Raw genomic sequence first — 21,448 nt, 5'->3', positions numbered from 1 at the left:
TGGGGGGCTGTGTGGACATACTGTGTGGGGGTGTGTGAGGACATCATACTGTGTAGGGGGCTGTGAGGACATCATACTGTGTAGGGGGCTGTGAGGACATACTGTGTAGGGGGCTGTAAGGACATCATACTGTGTAGGGGGCAGTGAGGACATCATACTGTGTGGGGGGCTGTGAGGACATCATACTGTGTGGGGGGCTGTGAGGACATCATACGGTGTAGGGGGCTGTGAGGACGTCATACTGTGTAGGGGGCTGTGAGGACATCATACTGTGTAGGGGGCTGTGAGGACATCATACTGTGTAGGGGGCTGTGAGGACATCATACTGTGTGGGGGGCTGTGAGGACATCATACTGTGTGGGGGGCTGTGAGGACATCATACTGTGTAGGGGGCTGTGAGTACATCATACTGTGTAGGGGGCTGTGAGGACATAATACTGTGTAGGGGGCTGTGAGGACATCATACTGTGTGGGGGGCTGTGAGGACATCATACTGTGTGGGGGGCTGTGAGGACATCATACTGTGGGGGGCTGTGTGGACATACTGTGTGGGGGGGTGTGAGGACATCATACTGTGTAGGGGGCTGTGAGGACATCATACTGTGTAGGGGGCTGTGAGGACATACTGTGTAGGGGGCTGTAAGGACATCATACTGTGTAGGGGGCAGTGAGGACATCATACTGTGTGGGGGGCTGTGAGGACATCATACTGTGTGGGGGGCTGTGAGGACATCATACGGTGTAGGGGGCTGTGAGGACATCATACTGTGTAGGGGGCTGTGAGGACATCATACTGTGTAGGGGGCTGTGAGGACATCATACTGTGTGGGGGGCTGTGAGGACATCATACTGTGTAGGGGGCTGTGAGGACATCATACTGTGTGGGGGGCTGTGAGGACATCATACTGTGTAGGGGGCTGTGAGGACATCATACTGTGTAGGGGGCTGTGAGGACATCATACTGTGTGGGGGGCTGTGAGGACATCATACTGTGTGGGGGGGGCTGTGAGGACATCATACTGTGGGAGGCTGTGAGGACATCATACTGTGTGGGGGGCTGTGAGGACATCATACTGTGTAAGGGGCTGTGAGGACATCATACTGTGTAGGGGGCTGTGAGGACATCATACTGTGTGGGGGGCTGTGAGGACATCATACTGTGTGGGGGGGGGCTGTGAGGACATCATACTGTGTGGGGCTGTGAGGACATCATACTGTGTGGGAGGCTGTGAGGACATCATACTGTGTGGGGGGCTGTGAGGACATCATACTGTGTGGGGGGCTGTGAGGACATCATACTGTGTGCGGGGGGCTGTGAGGACATCATACTGTGTGGGGGGCTGTGAGGACATCATACTGTGTGCGGGGGGCTGTGAGGACATCATACTGTGTAGGGGGCTGTGAGGACATCATACTGTGTGCGGGGGGCTGTGAGGACATCATACTGTGTAGGGGGCTGTGAGGACATCATACTGTGTGGGGGGCTGTGAGGTGCAAGGGTTGAATATCAGCATAATAATGTCCTCAGTATTAAGTGATATAATCATTATTAATATAAAAAATATAATTATATGTTAATACTGAACATAATTAATTTCAGTCTATTTTTTCAGTCTTCACAAAATTAATTGCCCAGGTCTGATCGACACAAACACATTGTAACAAACCCTCAGCTTTGAGAAGGAATAGATCAGAACAGTGCTGCTCCGTGCACTGTCTACATCCAGATGGAGCTTATAACGGCTGATCTGTGGGGGGTCCCAGGGGTCAGACCTCCACTGATCTGATATTAACCCCTTCAAGACCCAGCCTATTTTGACCTTAAAGACCTTGCCGTTTTTTGCAATTCTGACCAGTGTCCCTTTATGAGGTAATAACTCAGGAACGCTTCAACGGATCCTAGCGGTTCTGAGATTGTTTTTTCGTGACATATTGGGCTTCATGTTAGTGGTAAATTTAGGTCAATAAATTCTGCATTTATTTGTGATAAACACGGAAATTTGGCGAAAATTTTGAAAATTTCGCAATTTTCACATTTTGAATTTTTATTCTGTTAAACCAGAGAGATATGTGACACAAAATAGTTAATAAATAACATTTCCCACATGTTTACTTTACATCAGCACAATTTTGGAAACAAAATTTTTTTTTGTTAGGAAGTTATAAGGGTTAAAATTCGACCAGCGATTTGTCATTTTTACAACGAAATTTACAAAACCATTTTTTTTAGGGACCACCTCACATTTGAAGTCAGTTTGAGGGGTCTATATGGCTGAAAATACCCAAAAGTGACACCATTCTAAAAACTGCACCCCTCAAGGTACTCAAAACCACATTCAAGAAGTTTATTAACCCTTCAGGTGCTTCACAGCAGCAGAAGCAACATGGAAGGAAAAAATGAACATTTAACTTTTTAGTCACAAAAATTATCTTTTAGCAACAATTTTTTTATTTTCCCAATGGTAAAAGGAGAAACTGAACCACGAACGTTGTTGTCCAATTTGTCCTGAGTACGCTGATACCTCATATGTGGGGGTAAACCACTGTTTTGGCGCACGGCAGGGCTTGGAAGGGAAGGAGCGCCATTTGACTTTTTGAATCAAAAATTGGCTCCACTCTTTAGCGGACACCATGTCACGTTTGGAGAGCCCCCGTGTGCCTAAAAATTGGAGCTCCCCCACAAGTGACCCCATTTTGGAAACTAGACGCCCCAAGGAACTTATCTAGATGCATAGTGAGCACTTTGAACCCCCAGGTGCTTCACAAATTGATCCGTAAAAATGAAAAAGTACTTTTTTTTCACAAAAAAATTCTTTTAGCCTCAATTTTTTCATTTTCACATGGGCAACAGGATAAAATGGATCCTAAAATGTGTTGGGCAATTTCTCCTGAGTACACCAATACCTCACATGTGGAGGTAAACCACTGTTTGGGCACATGGTAAGGCTCGGAAGGGAAGGAGCGCCATTTGACTTTTTGAATGAAAAATTATTTCCATCGTTAGCGGACACCATGTCGCGTTTGGATAGCTCCTGTGTGCCTAAACATTGGCGCTCCCCCACAAGTGACCCCATTTTGGAAACTAGACCCCCCAAGGAACTAATTTAGATGCCTAGTGAGCATTTTAAACCCTCAGGTGCTTCACAAATTGATCTGTAAAAATGAAAAAGTAATTTTTTTTCACAAAAAAATTCTTTTCGCCTCAATTTTCTCATTTTCACATGGGCAGTAGGATAAAATGGATCATAAAATTTGTTGGGCAATTTCTCCCGAGTACGCCGATACCTCATATGTGGGGGTAAACCACTGTTTGGGCACTCGGCAGGGCTCGGAAGAGAAGGCGTGCCATTTGACTTTTTGAATGGAAAATTAGCTCCAATTGTTAGCGGACACCATGTCGCGTTTGGAGAGCCCCTGTGTGCCTAAACATTGGAGCTCCCCCACAAGTGACCCCATTTTGGAAACTAGACCCCCTAAGGAACTTATCTAGATGCATATTGAGCACTTTAAACCCCCAGGTGCTTCACAGAAGTTTATAACGCAGAGCCATGAAAATAAAAAATAATTTTTCTTTCCTCAAAAATGATTTTTTAGCCTGGAATTTCCTATTTTGCCAAGGATAATAGGAGAAATTGGACCCCAAATATTGTTGTCCAGTTTGTCCTGAGTACGCTGATACCCCATATGTGGGGGTAAACCACTGTTTGGGCGCACGGCAGGGCTCGGAAGGGATGGCACGCCATTTGGCTTTTTAAATGGAAAATTAGCTCCAATCATTAGCGGACACCATGTCACGTTTGGAGAGCCCCTGTGTGCCTAAACATTGGAGATCCCCCAGAAATGACACCATTTTAGAAACTAGACCCCCAAAGGAACTAATCTAGATGTGTGGTGAGGACTTTGAACCCCCAAGTGCTTCACAGAAGTTTATAACGCAGAGCCATGAAAATAAAAAAAAAAATTATTTTCTCAAAAATGATCTTTTAGCCTGCAATTTTTTATTTTCCCAAGGGTAACAGGAGAAATTTGACCCCAAAAGTTGTTGTCCAGTTTCTCCTGAGTACGCTGATACCCCATATGTGGGGGTAAACCACTGTTTGGGCACATGCCGGGGCTCGGAAGTGAAGTAGTGACGTTTTGAAATGCAGACTTTGATGGAATGCTCTGTGGGCGTCACGTTGCGTTTGCAGAGCCCCTGATGTGGCTTAACAGTAGAAACCCCCCACAAGTGACCCCATTTTGGAAACTAGACCCCCAAAGGAACTTATCTAGATGTGTGGTGAGCACTTTGAACCCCCAAGTGCTTCATAGAAGTTTATAATGCAGAGCCGTGAAAATAATAAATACGTTTTCTTTCCTCAAAAATAATTATTTAGCCCAGAATTTTTTAATTTTCCCAAGGGTAACAGGAGAAATTTGACCCCAATATTTGTTGTCCAGTTTCTCCTGAGTACGGTGATACCCCATATGTGGGGGTAAACTACTGTTTGGGCACATGCCGGGGCTTGGAATTGAAGTAGTGACGTTTTGAAATGCAGACTTTGATGGAATGCTCTGCGGGCGTCACGTTGCGTTTGCAGAGCCCCTGATGTGCCTAAACAGTAGAAACCCCCCACAAGTGACCCCATTTTGGAAACTAGACCCTGAAAGGAACTTATCTAGATGTGTGGTGAGCACTTTGAACCCCCAAGTGCTTCATAGAAGTTTATAATGCAGAGCCGTGAAAATAATAAATACGTTTTCTTTCCTCAAAAATAATTATTTAGCCCAGAATTTTTTATTTTCCCAAGGGTTACAGGAGAAATTGGACCCCAAAAGTTGTTGTCCAGTTTCTCCTGAGTACGCTGATACCCCATATGTGGGGGTAAACCACTGTTTGGGCACACGTCGGGGCTCAGAAGGGAAGTAGTGACTTTTGAAATGCAGACTTTGATGGAATGGTCTGCGGGTGTCACGTTGCGTTTGCAGAGCCCCTGGTGTGCCTAAACAGTAGAAACCCCCCACAAGTGACCCCATTTTAGAAACTAGACCCCCCAAGGAACTTATCTAGATATGTGGTGAGCACTTTGAACCCCCAAGTGCTTCACAGACGTTTACAACGCAGAGCCGTGAAAATAAAAAATCATTTTTCTTTCCTCAAAAATTATGTTTTAGCAAGCATTTTTTTAGATTCACAAGGGTAACAGGAGAAATTGGACCCCAGTAATTGTTGCGCAGTTTGTCCTGAGTATGCTGGTACCCCATATGTGGGGGTAAACCACTGTTTGGGCACACGTCAGGGCTCGGAAGTGAGGGAGCACCATTTGACTTTTTGAATACGAGATTGGCTGGAATCAATGGTGGCGCCATGTTGCGTTTGGAGACCCCTGATGTGCCTAAACAGTGGTAACCCCTCAATTCTACCTCCAACACTAACCCCAACACACCCCTAACCCTAATCCCAACTGTAGCCATAACCCTAATCACAGCCCTAACCGCAACACACCCCTAACCACAACCCTAACCCCAACACACCCCTAACCATAACCACAACCCTAATTCCAACCCTAACCCTAAGGCTATGTGCCCACGTTGCGGATTCGTGTGAGATATTTCCGCACCATTTTTGAAAAATCTGCAGGTAAAAGGCACTGTGTTTTACCTGCGGATTTTCCGCGGATTTCCAGTGTTTTTTGTGCGGATTTCACCTGCGGATTCCTATTGAGGAACAGGTGTAAAACGCTGCGGAATCCGCACAAAGAATTGACATGCTGCGGAAAATACAACGCAGCGTTCCCGCGCGGTATTTTCCGCACCATGGGCACAGCGGATTTGGTTTTTCATATGTTTACATGGTACTGTAAACCTGATGGAACACTGCTGCGAATCCGCAGCCAAATCCGCACCGTGTGCACATAGCCTAATTCTAAAGGTATGTGCACACGCTGCGGAAAACGCTGCAGATCCGCAGCAGTTTCCCATGAGTTTACAGTTCAATGTAAACCTATGGGAAACAAAAATCGCTGTACACATGCTGCGGAAAAACTGCACGGAAACGCAGCGGTTTACATTCCGCAGCATGTCACTTCTTTGTGCGGATTCCGCAGCGGTTTTACAACTGCTCCAATAGAAAATCGCAATTGTAAAACCGCAGTGAAATGCGCAGAAAAAAACGTGGTAAATCCGCCATAAATCCGCAGCGGTTTAGCACTGCGGATTTATCAAATCCGCAGCGGAAAAATCCGCAGAGGACCAGAATACGTGTGCACATTCCTAACCCTAACCCTAGCCCTAACCCTAACCCTACCCCTAACCCTACCCCTAGCCCTACCCCTAACCCTACCCCTAACCCTACCCCTAACCCTAACCCTACCCCTAACCCTAACCCTACCCCTAACCCTAACCCTACCCCTAACCCTAACCCTACCCCTACCCCTAACCCTATTCTAACAGTGGAAAAAAAAAAATTTCTTTATTTTTTTATTGTCCCTACCTATGGGGGTGACAAAGGGGGGGGTCATTTATTATTTTTTTTATTTTGATCACTGAGATAGATTATATCTCAGTGATCAAAATGCACTTTGGAACGAATCTGCCGGCCGGCAGATTCGGCGGGCGCACTGCGCATGCGCCCGCCATTTTGGAAGATGGCGGCGCCCGGGAGAAGAAGGACGGGACCACGGCTGGATCGGTAAGTATGATAGGGTGGGGGGGGACCACGGGGGGGGGGGATCGGAGCACGGGGGGGGGAATCGGAGCGCGGGAGGGGTGGAACGGAGCGCGGGGGGCGTGGAACGGAGCACGGGGGGGCTGGAATGGAGCACGGGGGGGTGGAACGGAGCACGGGGGGGGGTGGATCGGAGTGCAGGGGGGGTGATTGGAGCACGGGGGGGTGATTGGAGCACGGGGGGAGCGGGCACGAGCACGGGGGGGGAGCGGAGCACAGGACGGAGGGGAGCCGGAGCAGTGTACCGGCCAGATCGGGGGGGTGGGGGGGCGATCGGAGGGGTGGGGTGGGGGCACACTAGTATTTCCAGCCATGGCCGATGATATTTCAGCATCGGCCATGGCTGGATTGTAATATTTCACCCGTTATAATGGGTGAAATATTACAAATCGCTCTGATTGGCAGTTTCACTTTCAACAGCCAATCAGAGCGATCGTAGCCACGAGGGGGTGAAGCCACCCCCCCTGGGCTAAACTACCACTCCCCCTGTCCCTGCAGATCGGGTGAAATGGGAGTTAACCCTTTCACCCGATCTGCAGGGACGCGATCTTTCCATGACGCCGCATAGGCGTCATGGGTCGGAATGGCACCGACTTTCATGACGCCTACGTGGCGTCATGGGTCGGGAAGGGGTTAAGGACCTACACTGCGGACAAGTAGCGGAGACCCCCTTTAAATAGACACCAAAAGGTTATTGTAGACTAATAGAGATTCTCCTGTTAGTGAGACCCTGCAGGAAAAAAATCCACAAATTCTGTACCCAAACCCTGAGTTCTGCTCGCCCGGGACCCCTTTAAGTACTGAATTTCATGTTATTAGGAATGGATCCTTCTTCTGTTTTATCGATGGATACACCAGAAACAATCAGAAACATACAGGAGATTCTCCCGAAATTATAATAATATCAGAAAGTGAGTTCATTTCAGTTCTTCAATACAGAAAGTGAATCTCCTATATTCTATAGAGTCATTACACACAGAGTGATCTACTTCACGTGTTTATTTCTGTTAATGTTGATGATTATGGCTTACAGCCAATGAAAACCCAAAAGTCATTATCTCAGTAAATTAGAATACTTTATAACACCAGCTTGAATGTCGTCCTCCTGAAATGTATGTTCAGTAAATGCACTCAATACTTGGTCGGGGCTCGTTTAGCATCAATTACTGCATCAATGCAGCGTGGCATAGAGGTGATCAGCCTGTGGCGCTCCTGGGGGGTTATGGAAGCCCAGGTTGCTTTGATAGCAGCCTTCAGCTCGTCTGCATTGTTGGGTCTGGTGTCTCATCTTCCTCTTGACAATACCCTGTAGATTCTCTATGGGGTTAAGATCAGGCGAGTTTGCTGTCAATAAAGCCCAGTGATACTGTTGTTTTTACACCAGGTATTTGTACTTTTGGCAGTGTGGACAGGGGCCAAGTCCTGCTGGAGAATGACATTTCCATCTCCATAAAGCTTGTCGGCAGAGGGAAGCATGAAGTGCTCTAAAATGTCCTGGTAGACGGCTGCGCTGACTTTGGTCTTGATAAAGCACAGTGGACCTACACCAGTAGATGACATGGCTCCCCAAACCATCACTGATGGTGGAGACTTCACACCAGACCTCCAGCAGCTTGGATTGTGGCCTCCACTCTTCCTCCAGACTCTGGGACCTGGATTTCCAAATGAAATGCAACATTTACTTTCTTCTGAACACAACACCTTGGACCACTGACAACAGTCCGGTTCTTCTTCTCCTTGGCCCAGGTAAGAGGCTTCTGACCTTGTCTATTGGTCATGATGAGCGGCCGGACACAAGGAATATGACACTTGTAGTCCATGTCCTGGACACGTCTGTGTGTGGTGAAGCAATGACTCCAGCAGCGTCCGCTCCTTGTGAATCTACCCCACATTACTGAATGGCCTTTTCTTAATCCTTTCCAGGCTGCGGTTATCCCGGTTGCTTGTGCACCTTTTTCTACCACACTTACCTTCCACTCCACTTTCCATTAATATACTTGGATACAGCACTGTGTGAACAGCGGCTTCTTTAGCAATGACCTTTTGTGGCTTCCCCTCCTTGTGGAGTGTGTCAGTGACGCCTTCTGGACATCTGTCAGGTCAGCAGTCTTCCCCATGATTGTGGAGCTACTGAAACAGACTAAGGACCTTTATAAACACTTAGAAGCCTTTACAGGTGTTTATTGTTAATTATCCTAATTTACTGAGATAACGACTTTGGGATTTTCATTGGCTGTAAACCATAATCATCAACATTAACAGAAATAAACACGTGAAATAGATCACTCTGTGTAATGACTCTACTTTTTGTATTGATTTGAAATAAATTAACTTTTTGATGATATTCTAATCTTGTGAGAGTCACCTGGATATATATAAACTCCTCATCACCAGGAGGGAAAAGTTGTGGAACCTCCTGATTCTCCAGTCCAGAGTCTGAGCCTCATGCAGAAATCCCGACACCTCTGGCCTTGACTGCTGTCTCTGAGGTCATTAATGGTCGTCTGAAGAAGGTTCTGACCAATGAAGTCCCCGATGTGCTCGATGGAGACAAGACCGGAGACGCTACCCGCAGCTCCTGTGTAATCACCAACCAATGACGTCCCTGGTGTGCTCGATGGAGACAAGACCCGGGACGCTGCCGGCAGCTCCTGTGTAATCTCCGACCAATGATGTCCCAGATAAGCTCGATGGAGACAAGACCGGAGACACTACCAGCAGCTCTTGTGTAATCACCGACCAATAACGTCCCCAATAAGCTCGATGGAGACAAGACCGGGGACGCTGCCGGGAGCTCCTGTGTAATCACCAACCAATAACGTCCCCAATAAGCTCGATGGAGACAAGACCGGAGACACTACCAGCAGCTCCTGTGTAATCACCGACCAATAACGTCCCCAATTAGCTCAATGGAGACAAGACCGGGGACGCTGCCGGGAGCTCCTGTGTAATCACCGACCAATGACGTCCCAGATGTACTCAATGGAGACAAGACCGGGGATGCTGCCGGCAGCTCTTGTGTAATCACCGACCAATGATGTCCCCATGTGCTCTATGGAAACAAGACCGGAGACACTACCAGCAGCTCCTGTGTAATCACCGACCAATGACGTCCCTGGTGTGCTCGATGGAGACAAGTCTGGAGACTCAGCAGCTCCTGGATCACGTTGAGGCCACGCAGGCGCCCACAGACCATTAATGACCTCAGTGACAGCAGTCGAGGCCGGAGGTGTCGGGATTTCTGCATGCGGCTCAGACTCCGGACATCACGTACAGATCGGTGACATCTCCGTCCTGTCGTCTCCATCACTTCCTCTCCCTCGTGCTGTCATTTCTGTACTACGTAGTATATATATATATATCTATTATTACTAAATGTCTCTAGAAGTAATCTATAGTAGTGCCTTAAAGACCACACTCCCATAGCATATAATCAACAACGTCCAAGCTAGTATCATAGCCCATGGACAAAAAAGTGATGAGGCAACGTAAGGTATGAATTTGTAAAAAGTTATATCTTTATTATAAACAGAAAACAAATATAAAAAGAAAGACCAAAAACAGTGACAGGGCTAAAAGAAAACCTCCGTAGGGAAGGATCAATAGTATGACGGACGCACATACACGAGAAATCACTGGCAGTAAGAAGTACATAAAAATATATGCTAATACAAAAAGTATTAAGATAACTGCAAGTGATCCAACAATAAGCGTGTAATACAGGCGGATACTCAATCTCCTCAGTCCACTTGCCGATACAGGACTATGTATAATATATACAATGTAATATACAATGTAATAAATGTACTAGATGGTAAACTAAAAAAATATAAATCAAAGCCAAAAAAGCGGTCATAAAAGAGATACAAATGCGGTACTATAGTAATAAAACAAAGGGGAAATACAGATACCACAATGTTAATACCGCAATTGTATAACAATAATAAATGAACCAATGGCAATATATATGGGCCTGGTGGCTGGACAAAAAAAATCCGTACCGACAAATAACTCCGGCCACAAACAAAGTCCAAGCGTGTTGACACGCCCCCGGAAGAAGCGAGCAGCGAAACGGCGCCCGTCGGGCAGGCGGGAAGGACACCGGACGCATCTTACCTTAGCGGTAAGCTCTCCTATATATATTTTTGCCTACTTGCCGGCACTTGCGCTTGGACTTTGTTTGTGGCCGGAGTTATTTGTCGGTACGGATTTTTTTTGTCCAGCCACCAGGCCCATATATATTGCCATTGGTTCATTTATTATTGTTATACAATTGCGGTATTAACATTGTGGTATCTGTATTTCCCCTTTGTTTTATTACTATAGTACCGCATTTGTATCTCTTTTATGACCGCTTTTTTGGCTTTGATTTATATTTTTTTAGTTTACCATCTAGTACATTTATTACATTGTATATTACATTGTATATATTATACATAGTCCTGTATCGGCAAGTGGACTGAGGAGATTGAGTATCCGCCTGTTTTACACGCTTATTGTTGGATCACTTGCAGTTATCTTAATACTTTTTGTATTAGCATATATTTTTATGTACTTCTTACTGCCAGTGATTTCTCGTGTATGTGCGTCCGTCATACTATTGATCCTTCCCTACGGAGGTTTTCTTTTAGCCCTGTCACTGTTTTTGGTCTTTCTTTTTATTTTTGTTTTCTGTTTATAATAAAGATATAACTTTTTACAAATTCATACCTTACGTTGCATCATCACTTTTTTGTCCATGGGCTATGCTACTAGCATGGACGTTGTTGATTATATATATATATCTAGTCAGAGGCCCCAGCACATGTAGCACGAGTGGTACCTGCTGCCCAGGGGCAGCTCCGCCAGGCACAGCCATCCGCTGAATGCTTTCTTTCTTCTCAGTGACATAAAGGAGCTGCTGGTCCGTAGCACGATCATGTCCACCTGGCAGAGAGGCGTCAAGTGGGCGGCCAGACCCCGGCCCTCCAGGGATCGCCTAGGACTTAAGGGAAGGAAAAGTTGTTGGCAAAAATAGTAATTTTCAATGGAAAGAGCAGCCCCTCCCCCACACCAATATTAAAAGGGGTTGGCCACTACTTTTTATGTCCCTTTCATATCAACTAATTGCCATAGATTAGCTGTTCACTAAATGCTTTACACCTGCTGTAACCAGAGTGTCTCCTCTCCTCACAAGATCTTCTGGCTCAGAATCTCTGGCTCCCTGTGATGTCACCGCAGATTATCTCTCACCTAGGGGCTTGGAAACTAACAGGAGGGTGGAACTGCACTCACCAGAGCTCACACTGCTCTTCTGTGTGCTGCAGACATGTCTTTCCCCTAGTGGTGGCTATGTAAATCTATATGTAGTGAGCTCCCTCTAGTGGTGACTGTATAAATCTATATGTAGTGAGCGCCTCCTAGTGGTGACTGTATAAATCTATATGTAGTGAGCTCCCCCTAGTGGTGACTGTATAAATCTATATGTAGTGAGCTCCCCCTAGTGGTGACTGTATAAATCTGTATGTAGTGAGCTCCCCCTAGTGGTGACTGTATAAATCCATATGTAGTGAGCTCCCTCTAGTGGCTGTATAAATCTGTATGTAGTGAGCTCCCCCTAGTGGTGGCTATATAAATCTGTATGTAGTGAGCTCCCCCTAGTGGTGACTGTATAAATCTGTATGTAGTGAGCTCCCTCTAGTGGTGACTGTATAAATCTGTATGAAGTGAGCTCCCTCTAGTGGTGTCTGTATAAATCTGTATGTAGTGGGCTCCCTCTAGTGGTGGCTGTATAAATCTGTATGTATTGAGCTCCCCTAAAGGTGTCTGTATAAATCTGTATGTAGTGAGCTCCCCCTAGTGGTGACTGTATAAATCTGTATGAAGTGAGCTCCCTCTAGTGGTGTCTGTATAAATCTGTATGTAGTGGGCTCCCTCTAGTGGTGGCTGTATAAATCTGTATGTAGTGGGCTCCCCCTAGTGGTGACTGTATAAATCTGTATGAAGTGAGCTCCCTCTAGTGGTGTCTGTATAAATCTGTATGTAGTGGGCTCCCTCTAGTGGTGGCTGTATAAATCTGTATGTATTGAGCTCCCCTAAAGGTGTCTGTATAAATCTGTATGTAGTGAGCTCCCCCTAGTGGTGACTGTATAAATCTGTATGTAGTGGGCTCCCCCTAGTGGTGACTGTATAAATCTGTATGTAGTGAGCTCCCTCTAGTGGTGACTGTATAAATCTGTATGTAGTGAGCTCCCCTAAAGGTGTCTGTATAAATCTGTATGTAGTGAGCTCCCCCTAGTGGTGACTGTATAAATCTGTATGTAGTGAGCTCCCCCTAGTGGTGACTGTATAAATCTGTATGTATTGAGCTCCCCTAAAGGTGTCTGTATAAATCTGTATGTAGTGAGCTCCCCCTAGTGGTGACTGTATAAATCTGTATGTAGTGGGCTCCCCCTAGTGGTGGCTGTATAAATCTGTATGTAGTGGGCTCCCCCTAGTGGTGGCTGTATAAATCTGTATGTAGGGAGCTCCTCCTAGTGGTGGCTGTATAAATCTGTATGTAGGGAGCTCCCCCTAGTGGTGACTGTATAAATCTGTATGTAGTGAGCTCTCCCTAGTGGTGGCTGTATAAATCTGTATGTAGGGAGCTCCTCCTAGTGGTGACTGTATAAATCTGTATGTAGTGAGCTCCCCCTAGTGGTGGCTGTATAAATCTGTATGTAGTGAGCTCCCCCTAGTGGTGACTGTATAAATCTGTATGTAGTGAGCTCCCCCTAGTGGTGGCTGTATAAATCTGTATGTAGTGAGCTCCCCTAGTGGTGGCTGTATAAATCTGTATGTAGTGAGCTCCCTCTAGTGGTGACTGTATAAATCTGTATGTAGTGAGCTCCCCTAGTGGTGGCTGTATAAATCTGTATGTAGTGAGCTCCCCCTAGTGGTGGCTGTATAAATCTGTATGTAGTGGGCTCCCCCTAGTGGTGGCTGTATAAATATGTATGTAGTGGGCTCCCCCTAGTGGTGGCTGTATAAATCTGTATGTAGGGAGCTCCTCCTAGTGGTGGCTGTATAAATCTGTATGTAGTGAGCTCCCTCTAGTGGTGACTGTATAAATATGTATGTAGTGGGCTCCCCCTAGTGGTGGCTGTATAAATCTGTATGTAGTGAGCTCCTCATACAGGTGTCTGTATAAATCTGTATGTAGTGAGCTCCTCCTAGTGGTGGCTGTATAAATCTGTATGTAGTGAGCTCCCTCTAGTGGTGGCTGTATAAATATGTATGTAGTGGGCTCCCCCTAGTGGTGGCTGTATAAATCTGTATGTAGTGAGCTCCCTCTAGTGGTGACTGTATAAATCTGTATGTAGTGGGCTCCCCCTAGTGGTGGCTGTATAAATATGTATGTAGTGGGCTCCCCCTAGTGGTGGCTGTATAAATCTGTATGTAGGGAGCTCCTCCTAGTGGTGACTGTATAAATCTGTATGTTGTGAGCTCCCCCTAGAGATGTCTGTATACATGGCCGGCATCAGGGCATTACTGCCCTGACTGGCGTATGGGGCCCGATGACCAGAGGTGCCCGCATCGGCAGAATCCTGCTGTGCAGATGGTCCAGAGCTGCCAGGTTCTTACACTGTGATCTTGGCTTTGCTTGTGCTGGTGTCAGTGCTGATCAGTTCGATGTTTAGCGCTATGACGTTTTCTTTTGGTTCCATCAGTTTAAACTCCAGTAAAATGTGATGAGCTGAGAAGAGAGAACAAACAGCAGGTCTTCTACAGTCATGGCCGAAAGTGTTGGCACCCTTGAAATTGTTCCAGAAAATTACTACAGTTCCCCATGTTTTGTTACACACACGGTTATTTCCTTTGTGTGTATTGGAACAACACAAAATTGGACATTTTTTCAAACAAAACCCCTAAACAACTTTGTTTCCAGCATGTGATGCTCATTCACACTCACCTGTGGCAAGTAACAGGTGGAAGCAATATGGTAATCACACCTGAAACCTGATAGGGGAGAAGATGCCTCAATCTTTGCATTGTGTGTCTGTGTGGAGAACAGAAACAGGAGAAGAAAACTGTCTGAGGACTTGAGAAAATTTTTTTTCCAGAGATCTTGATGTTCCTTTGTCCATGGTGCGCAACATAATCAAGACGTTTACAACCCATGGCACTGTAGCTAATCTCCCTGGACGTGGATAGCAGATAATTGATGAAAGGTTGTGACGTAGGATAGTCCAATGGTGGATAAGCCCCAGTCAAGTTCCAAAGAAATCCAAACTGTCCTATAGGCTCAGGTGCATCAGGGTCAGCGTGAACCATCCATCCATATGTGAATAAAATGAAACGCTATAGCAGGAGACCCCGGAGGACCCCACTGCTGACACAGAGACATAAAAATGCTAGAATACAGTTTGCCAAAATGTATGTGAGTAACCGAAATCCTTCTGTGAAAGCATCTTGTGGACAGATGAGACCAAAATAGAGCTTTTTGGTAAAGCATATCATTCTACTGTTTATTAAACATGGAATTAGGCCTACAAAGAAAACAGCACAGCACCTACAGTGAGATATGGTGGAGGGTCACAGATATTCTGGGATTGTTTTGCTTCCTCTGGCACTGGGGGTCTTTACTATGTGCAAGGCATCATGAAATCTGAAGATTACCAAAGGATTTTGGTTGGCAATGTAATGCTCAGCGTCAGTATGCTCAAAGAATCATGGGATACAATCCTAGAATGTTACAGTTGGAAGGGACCTCCAGGATCATTGTGTTCATCCCCCTGCTCAATGCAGGATTCACTGAATCATATCAGCCAGATGTCTGTCCAGCCTCTGGTTGAAGACTTTTGTCACATACCCGCTTCTCAGCACGTAACTTGGGTTTGCGCCTGCAAGGGGTAATCTATCTCCCCTCTCTCAGTCCAGCATTCAATCTCTGTCCTATGCTGCAATGGGAGCATAAATCACACCCCGACCCAGGCGACACACCCGCTCATACTCGCTGTCACCACTCACCGAACACACGGGCGATGAGCCCCGGAAATATTGCTACTACTGTCTGCCAATCAGCAGGGTCACACACTCTTTAAGGCTATGGATTCTTTAGAGCATACAAGGTTCAAACTTATTAAAGTTTTAAGCTTTAATAGAAAAGGTACAGTGCTAACAATAAAATATATAAAAATATGGAAATAAAAGTGACATACAAATATGCAAAACAGTTATAAAATAAAAGGGAGAAAACTTGCAGAAATATCTAAACGTTGCAGTCCGGCATTCTGCTCCCTGAGGGGGGGATGAATATGGAATGGCTCACATCAGCTTGGCTGCCCCTCAATCTGAGAACAGCTTTCTATGTGTAAAGGCCTAATTTATAGAGTCAACCTGGAGGTCAAATATTATTTTTATTTGAACACGATTTGTGTGACCTTTCTCATAGTAAGTAGTGTCAGACCGCATTTGGCAGCTTTCTTCAAAAGAGTCAGAAGGTGTCAAATGTTTCCAGTTGGTGTGTTCTGGACATTCCCCCTGGGATGACAGGAGACCAGGAGACTGCCTGCTCGGGATAACATAGGTCATGACCTTTGTGAGAGCTGCAGTCTAAAACAGATGTTAATTTACTGCTGGTCATACATCCATACATATACATATGTCACTACAACTTCCATTGAAAGGGAACTCACAACTAATGATGAGCGAGTACGCTCGTTCTCGATATTCTCCAAGCAGTGGCGTAACTACAAAGTTATGGGCCCCAGTGCGAACTTTCAAATGGGGCCCCCCCACCATGCCATAATATTTTCCACCCAAATTCACATTTTCCCTATTAATTTTGCACACTATAGCTTTATTGCAAAGTTGTATAGTGTGACCTCAGTTGCATAACTATCCAGTGCCCCATCCTGGCATATATTTGTCCCCCGTACTGCCATTGTTATGTAAAGTAAAAAAGAAAATAAACCATTATACTCATCAGGGGCTAACATAGAAGTCATGAGGATCCATATAAGAAGTATAATGCACCCCCATAGTCCTCCTTATAGTATAATACACTCCCCACAGTCCCCCATATAGTATTGTACACTCCTCCATATAGTATAATACACTCCTCCATATATTAAAATACACTCCTCATAGTGCTCCATATAGCATAATACACTCTTCGTAATGCTCCATATAGTATAATACACTGCTCAGTCCTCCATATAGTATAATACACCCCTCATAGTCCTCCATATAGTATAATACACTCCTCAGTCCTCCATTTAGTATTATACACTCCACATAGTCCTCCATATATTAAAATACACTGCTCATTCCTCCATATAGTATAACTAGATTGTGGCCCGATTCTAACGCATCGGGTATTCTAGAATATGCATGTCCCCGTAGTATATGGACAATGATGATTCCAGAATTCGCGGCAGACTGTGCCCGTCGCTGATTGGTCGAGGCAACCATTATGACATCTACGTCGATACTGTGCTCGTTGCTGATTGGTCGAGGCCTGGCGGCCTCGACCAATCAGAGACGCAGGATTTCCTGGACAGACAGACAGGCAGACGGAAAAACCCTTAGACAATTATATATATAGATGCACTCCTCAGTCCTCCATATAGTATAATACACTCCTCAGTCCTCCATATAGTATAATATACCCCTCATAGTCCTCCATATAGTATAATACACTCCTCAGTCCTCCATTTAGTATTATACACTCCACATAGTCCTCCATATATTAAAATACACTGCTCAGTCCTCCATATAGTATAATACACTGCTCATAGTGCTCCATATAGTATAATGCACCGCCATCGTCATCCATGTCGTACAATTCACTTCCCATAGTATGATGCACCCTAGTTCTTCATATAGTATAATATATTCCCCATAGTCCTCGATTCAGTATAATGCAGCCCACATATAGTATAATACAGCCACCCCACAGAGTATACTGCAGCCCTGCCATACAATACAATGTAACCCTTATAGAATATAATGCAGCCCCCCTCATAGTGTAATGCAGCCCCTCCATACAGGGGCAGTGAGAAAGACACAAGCAAATGGTGACTATGGGGCAGGGGAGAAGGACACAAGGGGGCTAGGGGAGACAGGCACAAGGGTAACATAGGGGGACTAGGGAGCAAGGAAGACAGGCACAAGGGGACACATGGGGGCTAGGAGGCAGGGGAGAAGGTTACAAGGGGACTAATGGGCAAGGGAGACTGACACAAGGGGACAAGGGAGACTGGCACAAGGGGACACACAGGGACTAGTTGGCCAGGGAGACTGAGAAGGGGACACACGGGGACTAGTGGACAAGGCAGACTGACACAAGGGGCACACGGGGACTAGTTGGCCAGGGAGGCTGACAAGGGGACACACAGGGACTAATGGGCAAGGGAGACTCGCACACGGGGACAAGGGACACAAGCATAAGGGGACAAGGGAGACAGGCGCAAGGGGACACACAGGGACTAGTGGGCAAGGGACACTGACAGAAGGCTATTCACGGGGACAAGGGATACAAGCACAAGGGGACTCATAGGGACTAGGAGGAATGGGAGAAGGTCACAATGGGACACACGGGGACTAGGGGGCAAGGGAGACAGGCACAAGAGGACACAAGGGGACTCCGAGGGCAGAGCAGATAGGGACGCAAGGGCTGCAAGGGGACAGAGGAAGACGGGGGGAGACTTGGGAGGAGGGAAGAAGGGGGCACAGGGATTACAAGGACAGGGTAGATGGAGAACACACGGTGAGAAAGGGGACAGGGGAGACTTGAGAGCAGGGCAAACGAGTCACATGGGGACAAGGGGCAGGGAATGCATGAGGTGTGCAGGAGGACTCAGGACATGGGAGATGGGGAGCATTGGGGGACCAGGGGAGGAGGAACAAGGTGTGTACACACTTCCAGGAAGCAGGATACCCCAGCGCCACACCGAGAGGAGCCCTTTTTGGGACCTAATTTCAAATTTTCAAACAGTATCAGCTACTCAGTTTGAGAAAGACCCGGAATTGGGTCGAAACGTCACTTTTTTTCTTATCCTGCTGTATGTGTACATATATTTGAATGTCAAACACATGTGAATAAATACACCACTTTGCAAGCTATAACCCGAGAGAGTGCGGCTGTTTTCTCGCTTATTTGACTGGTATTGGGTTCTTCCCAAGTACAGCCTGCACCACCTGATTTGCTGAGTGTGCTCCATTCCCTTGAATTTACAGGAGGACTCAGGGCATGGGAGATGGGGAGCATTGGGGGACCAGGGGAGGAGGAACAAGGTGTGTATGGGGGACCCGGAGGAGCACAATGACCTGAACCTGGGGACCTACTAGGACATGGAGCACGGGAGAGCAGGGAGGAAACGGGGCTGGTGTCACAGGGGGCCAGGCACGCTGGGGACCAAGACGGCGACACATGGGCAGCAGACACACCTCACTTCCGCCACCGCCAGTCCCCTACACCTCCATGTTCATCCCCGGATCCTCCACATGGCTGAGCCGCTGCGGCATCCCCCTCCTGGGCGGCTCGGTCCATGTGCCCCCCACTAGCTCCGGAACCGCCTGTTCCCGGTCCCAGTAGCCGCCACAGGCTTTGCCAATATGGCGGCCACCATCACCTGTGCAGATGCTGCACTGCCTGGGCCCCGCACACAGCGGGTGCGCGATGAAGTGATGTCATCACACACCCGCAGTGTCAGAGGCAGAGGGGAATGATGGGAGAGGGAGTGTCAGCTGACACTCTCTCCTCCATCATTGCTTTGAACTCTACCGGCATCATAGACGCCGGTATAGTTCACTGCGGCGGCTGCGAAGGGGGGAGTCGTGTGCATCTGACCTGTCGGGCCCCTGACCTGCCAGACCCAATTGCAGCGGCGACCGCTGCGACCGTGGTAGTTACGCCCCTGCCTCACACACAGTACAGATATCACACACACACTACAGATATCACACACACACACACTACAGATATCACACACACACACACACACTACAGATATCACACACACACACTACAGATATCACACACACACTACAGATGTCACACACACACACACTACAGATATCACACACACACACACACTACAGATATCACACACACACACTACAGATATCACACACACACTACAGATGTCACACATACACACACTACAGATGTCACACACACACACACACTACAGATGTCACACACACACTACAGATGTCACACATACACACACTACAGATGTCACACACACACACACACACACTACAGATGTCACACACACACACACTACAGATGTCACACACACACTACAGATGTCACACATACACTACAGATGTCACACACACACACACACACTACAGATGTCACACACACACACTACAGATATCACACACACACTACAGATATCACACACACACACTACAGATATCACACACACACACACTACAGATGTCACACATACACACACTACAGATGTCACACACACACACACTACAGATGTCACACACACACTACAGATATCACACACACACACTACAGATATCACACACACACACACACACTACAGATATCACACACACACACTACAGATATCACACACACTGCAGATATCACACACACACTACAGATGTCACACACACACACTACAGATATCACACACACTACAGATATCACACACACACTATGGCTATCACACACACACTATAGATATCACACACACTACAGATATCACACACAAACACACACCAGCTCATATACACATCTCACACTCCTCTCTGGTACAGGGGAGGCTGATATAAACATGCAGCTCCTCAGCTTCTCCTGCTTGCAGCAGCTATGTCCTGTCCCGCACCTCCCCCGCTCTCGCCTTCTGTCCTGAGGCTGCAGAGCAGGAGACTCTGTCTCACAGTGCCAACTGGAGCTGCTTCCTATCTCTCACATACCCCGGCTGCCCCCTCCCCCTAGATACGCATCGGACTGTTGCCGTGCGGGAGGGATCTCCTGCACTGCAACATGATGTTGGGTGCCTCTGACCTGTCGGGCCCCTGACCTGCCGGGCCTGGTCGCAGTGGCGACCACTGCGACCGTGGTAGTTACGCCACTGTCTCCAAGCATGCTCGGGTGGTCTCCGAATATTTCGGCGTGCTTGGAGATTTAGTTTATGTTGATGCAGCTGCATGATGTGCGGCTGCTGGACAGCTTGAATACATGTGGGGATTGCCTAAACTAAAGCTCCGAACATGGCGACATACTCGGAGACTACCCGAGCATGCTCAGAGCAACTCGAGTAACAAGCATACTCGCTCATCACTGCTCACCATCTCTCGCGGCTGCCTGTTCCACTCATTGATAACCCCCACTGTCAAAAAGTTTTTTTCTAATCTCTAATCTGTGTCTAATTCCTCCCATTGCTTCTAGTCTTTCCTTGTGCAAATGAGAATAATGATGATCCTTCTACACTGTGACAGCCCTTCAGATATTTGTAGACAGCTATTAAGTCTCCTCTCAGTCTTCTTTTTTACTAGCTAATCATTCCCAGATCCTGTGACCATTCCTCGTAGGACATACTTTGCAGGCCGGTCACCATCCTGGTAGCTCTTCTCTGAACATGCTCCAGTTTTTCAACTGGACACAATATTCCAGATGATTCCTGAACAAGGAGGAGTTGAGAGGATAATGACTTCACGTGATCTAGACGCTATGCTTCTCTTGATACATGCTAGAACTGTGTTTGCCTTTTTTGCTGCTGCATCACACTGTTGACTCATGTGCAGTCTGTG

The 21,448-nt window shown here is 46.8% G+C and overlaps 1 protein-coding gene across 1 annotated transcript in view; it reads right to left on the bottom strand.

Moving 5' to 3' along the window:
* Nucleotides 1–21,448, bottom strand: part of PLA1A (phospholipase A1 member A) — a 53,746-nt gene that overhangs the window by 5,781 nt on the left and 26,517 nt on the right. Inside the window, exons 9-10 of the mRNA XM_069759688.1 lie at nucleotides 14,309–14,420; nucleotides 11,529–11,690 (exon numbers count right to left, since the gene is read on the bottom strand). Of these exons, the coding sequence (XP_069615789.1) occupies nucleotides 11,529–11,690; nucleotides 14,309–14,420 (274 nt within the window). The remainder of the gene's footprint in view (nucleotides 1–11,528; nucleotides 11,691–14,308; nucleotides 14,421–21,448) is intronic.

This window comes from Ranitomeya imitator, chromosome 3 (genome assembly GCF_032444005.1).
Source record: "Ranitomeya imitator isolate aRanImi1 chromosome 3, aRanImi1.pri, whole genome shotgun sequence".
In the NCBI taxonomy this organism is placed as follows: domain Eukaryota; kingdom Metazoa; phylum Chordata; class Amphibia; order Anura; family Dendrobatidae; genus Ranitomeya; species Ranitomeya imitator.
This window is presented reverse-complemented; position numbering and strand designations above follow the sequence as displayed.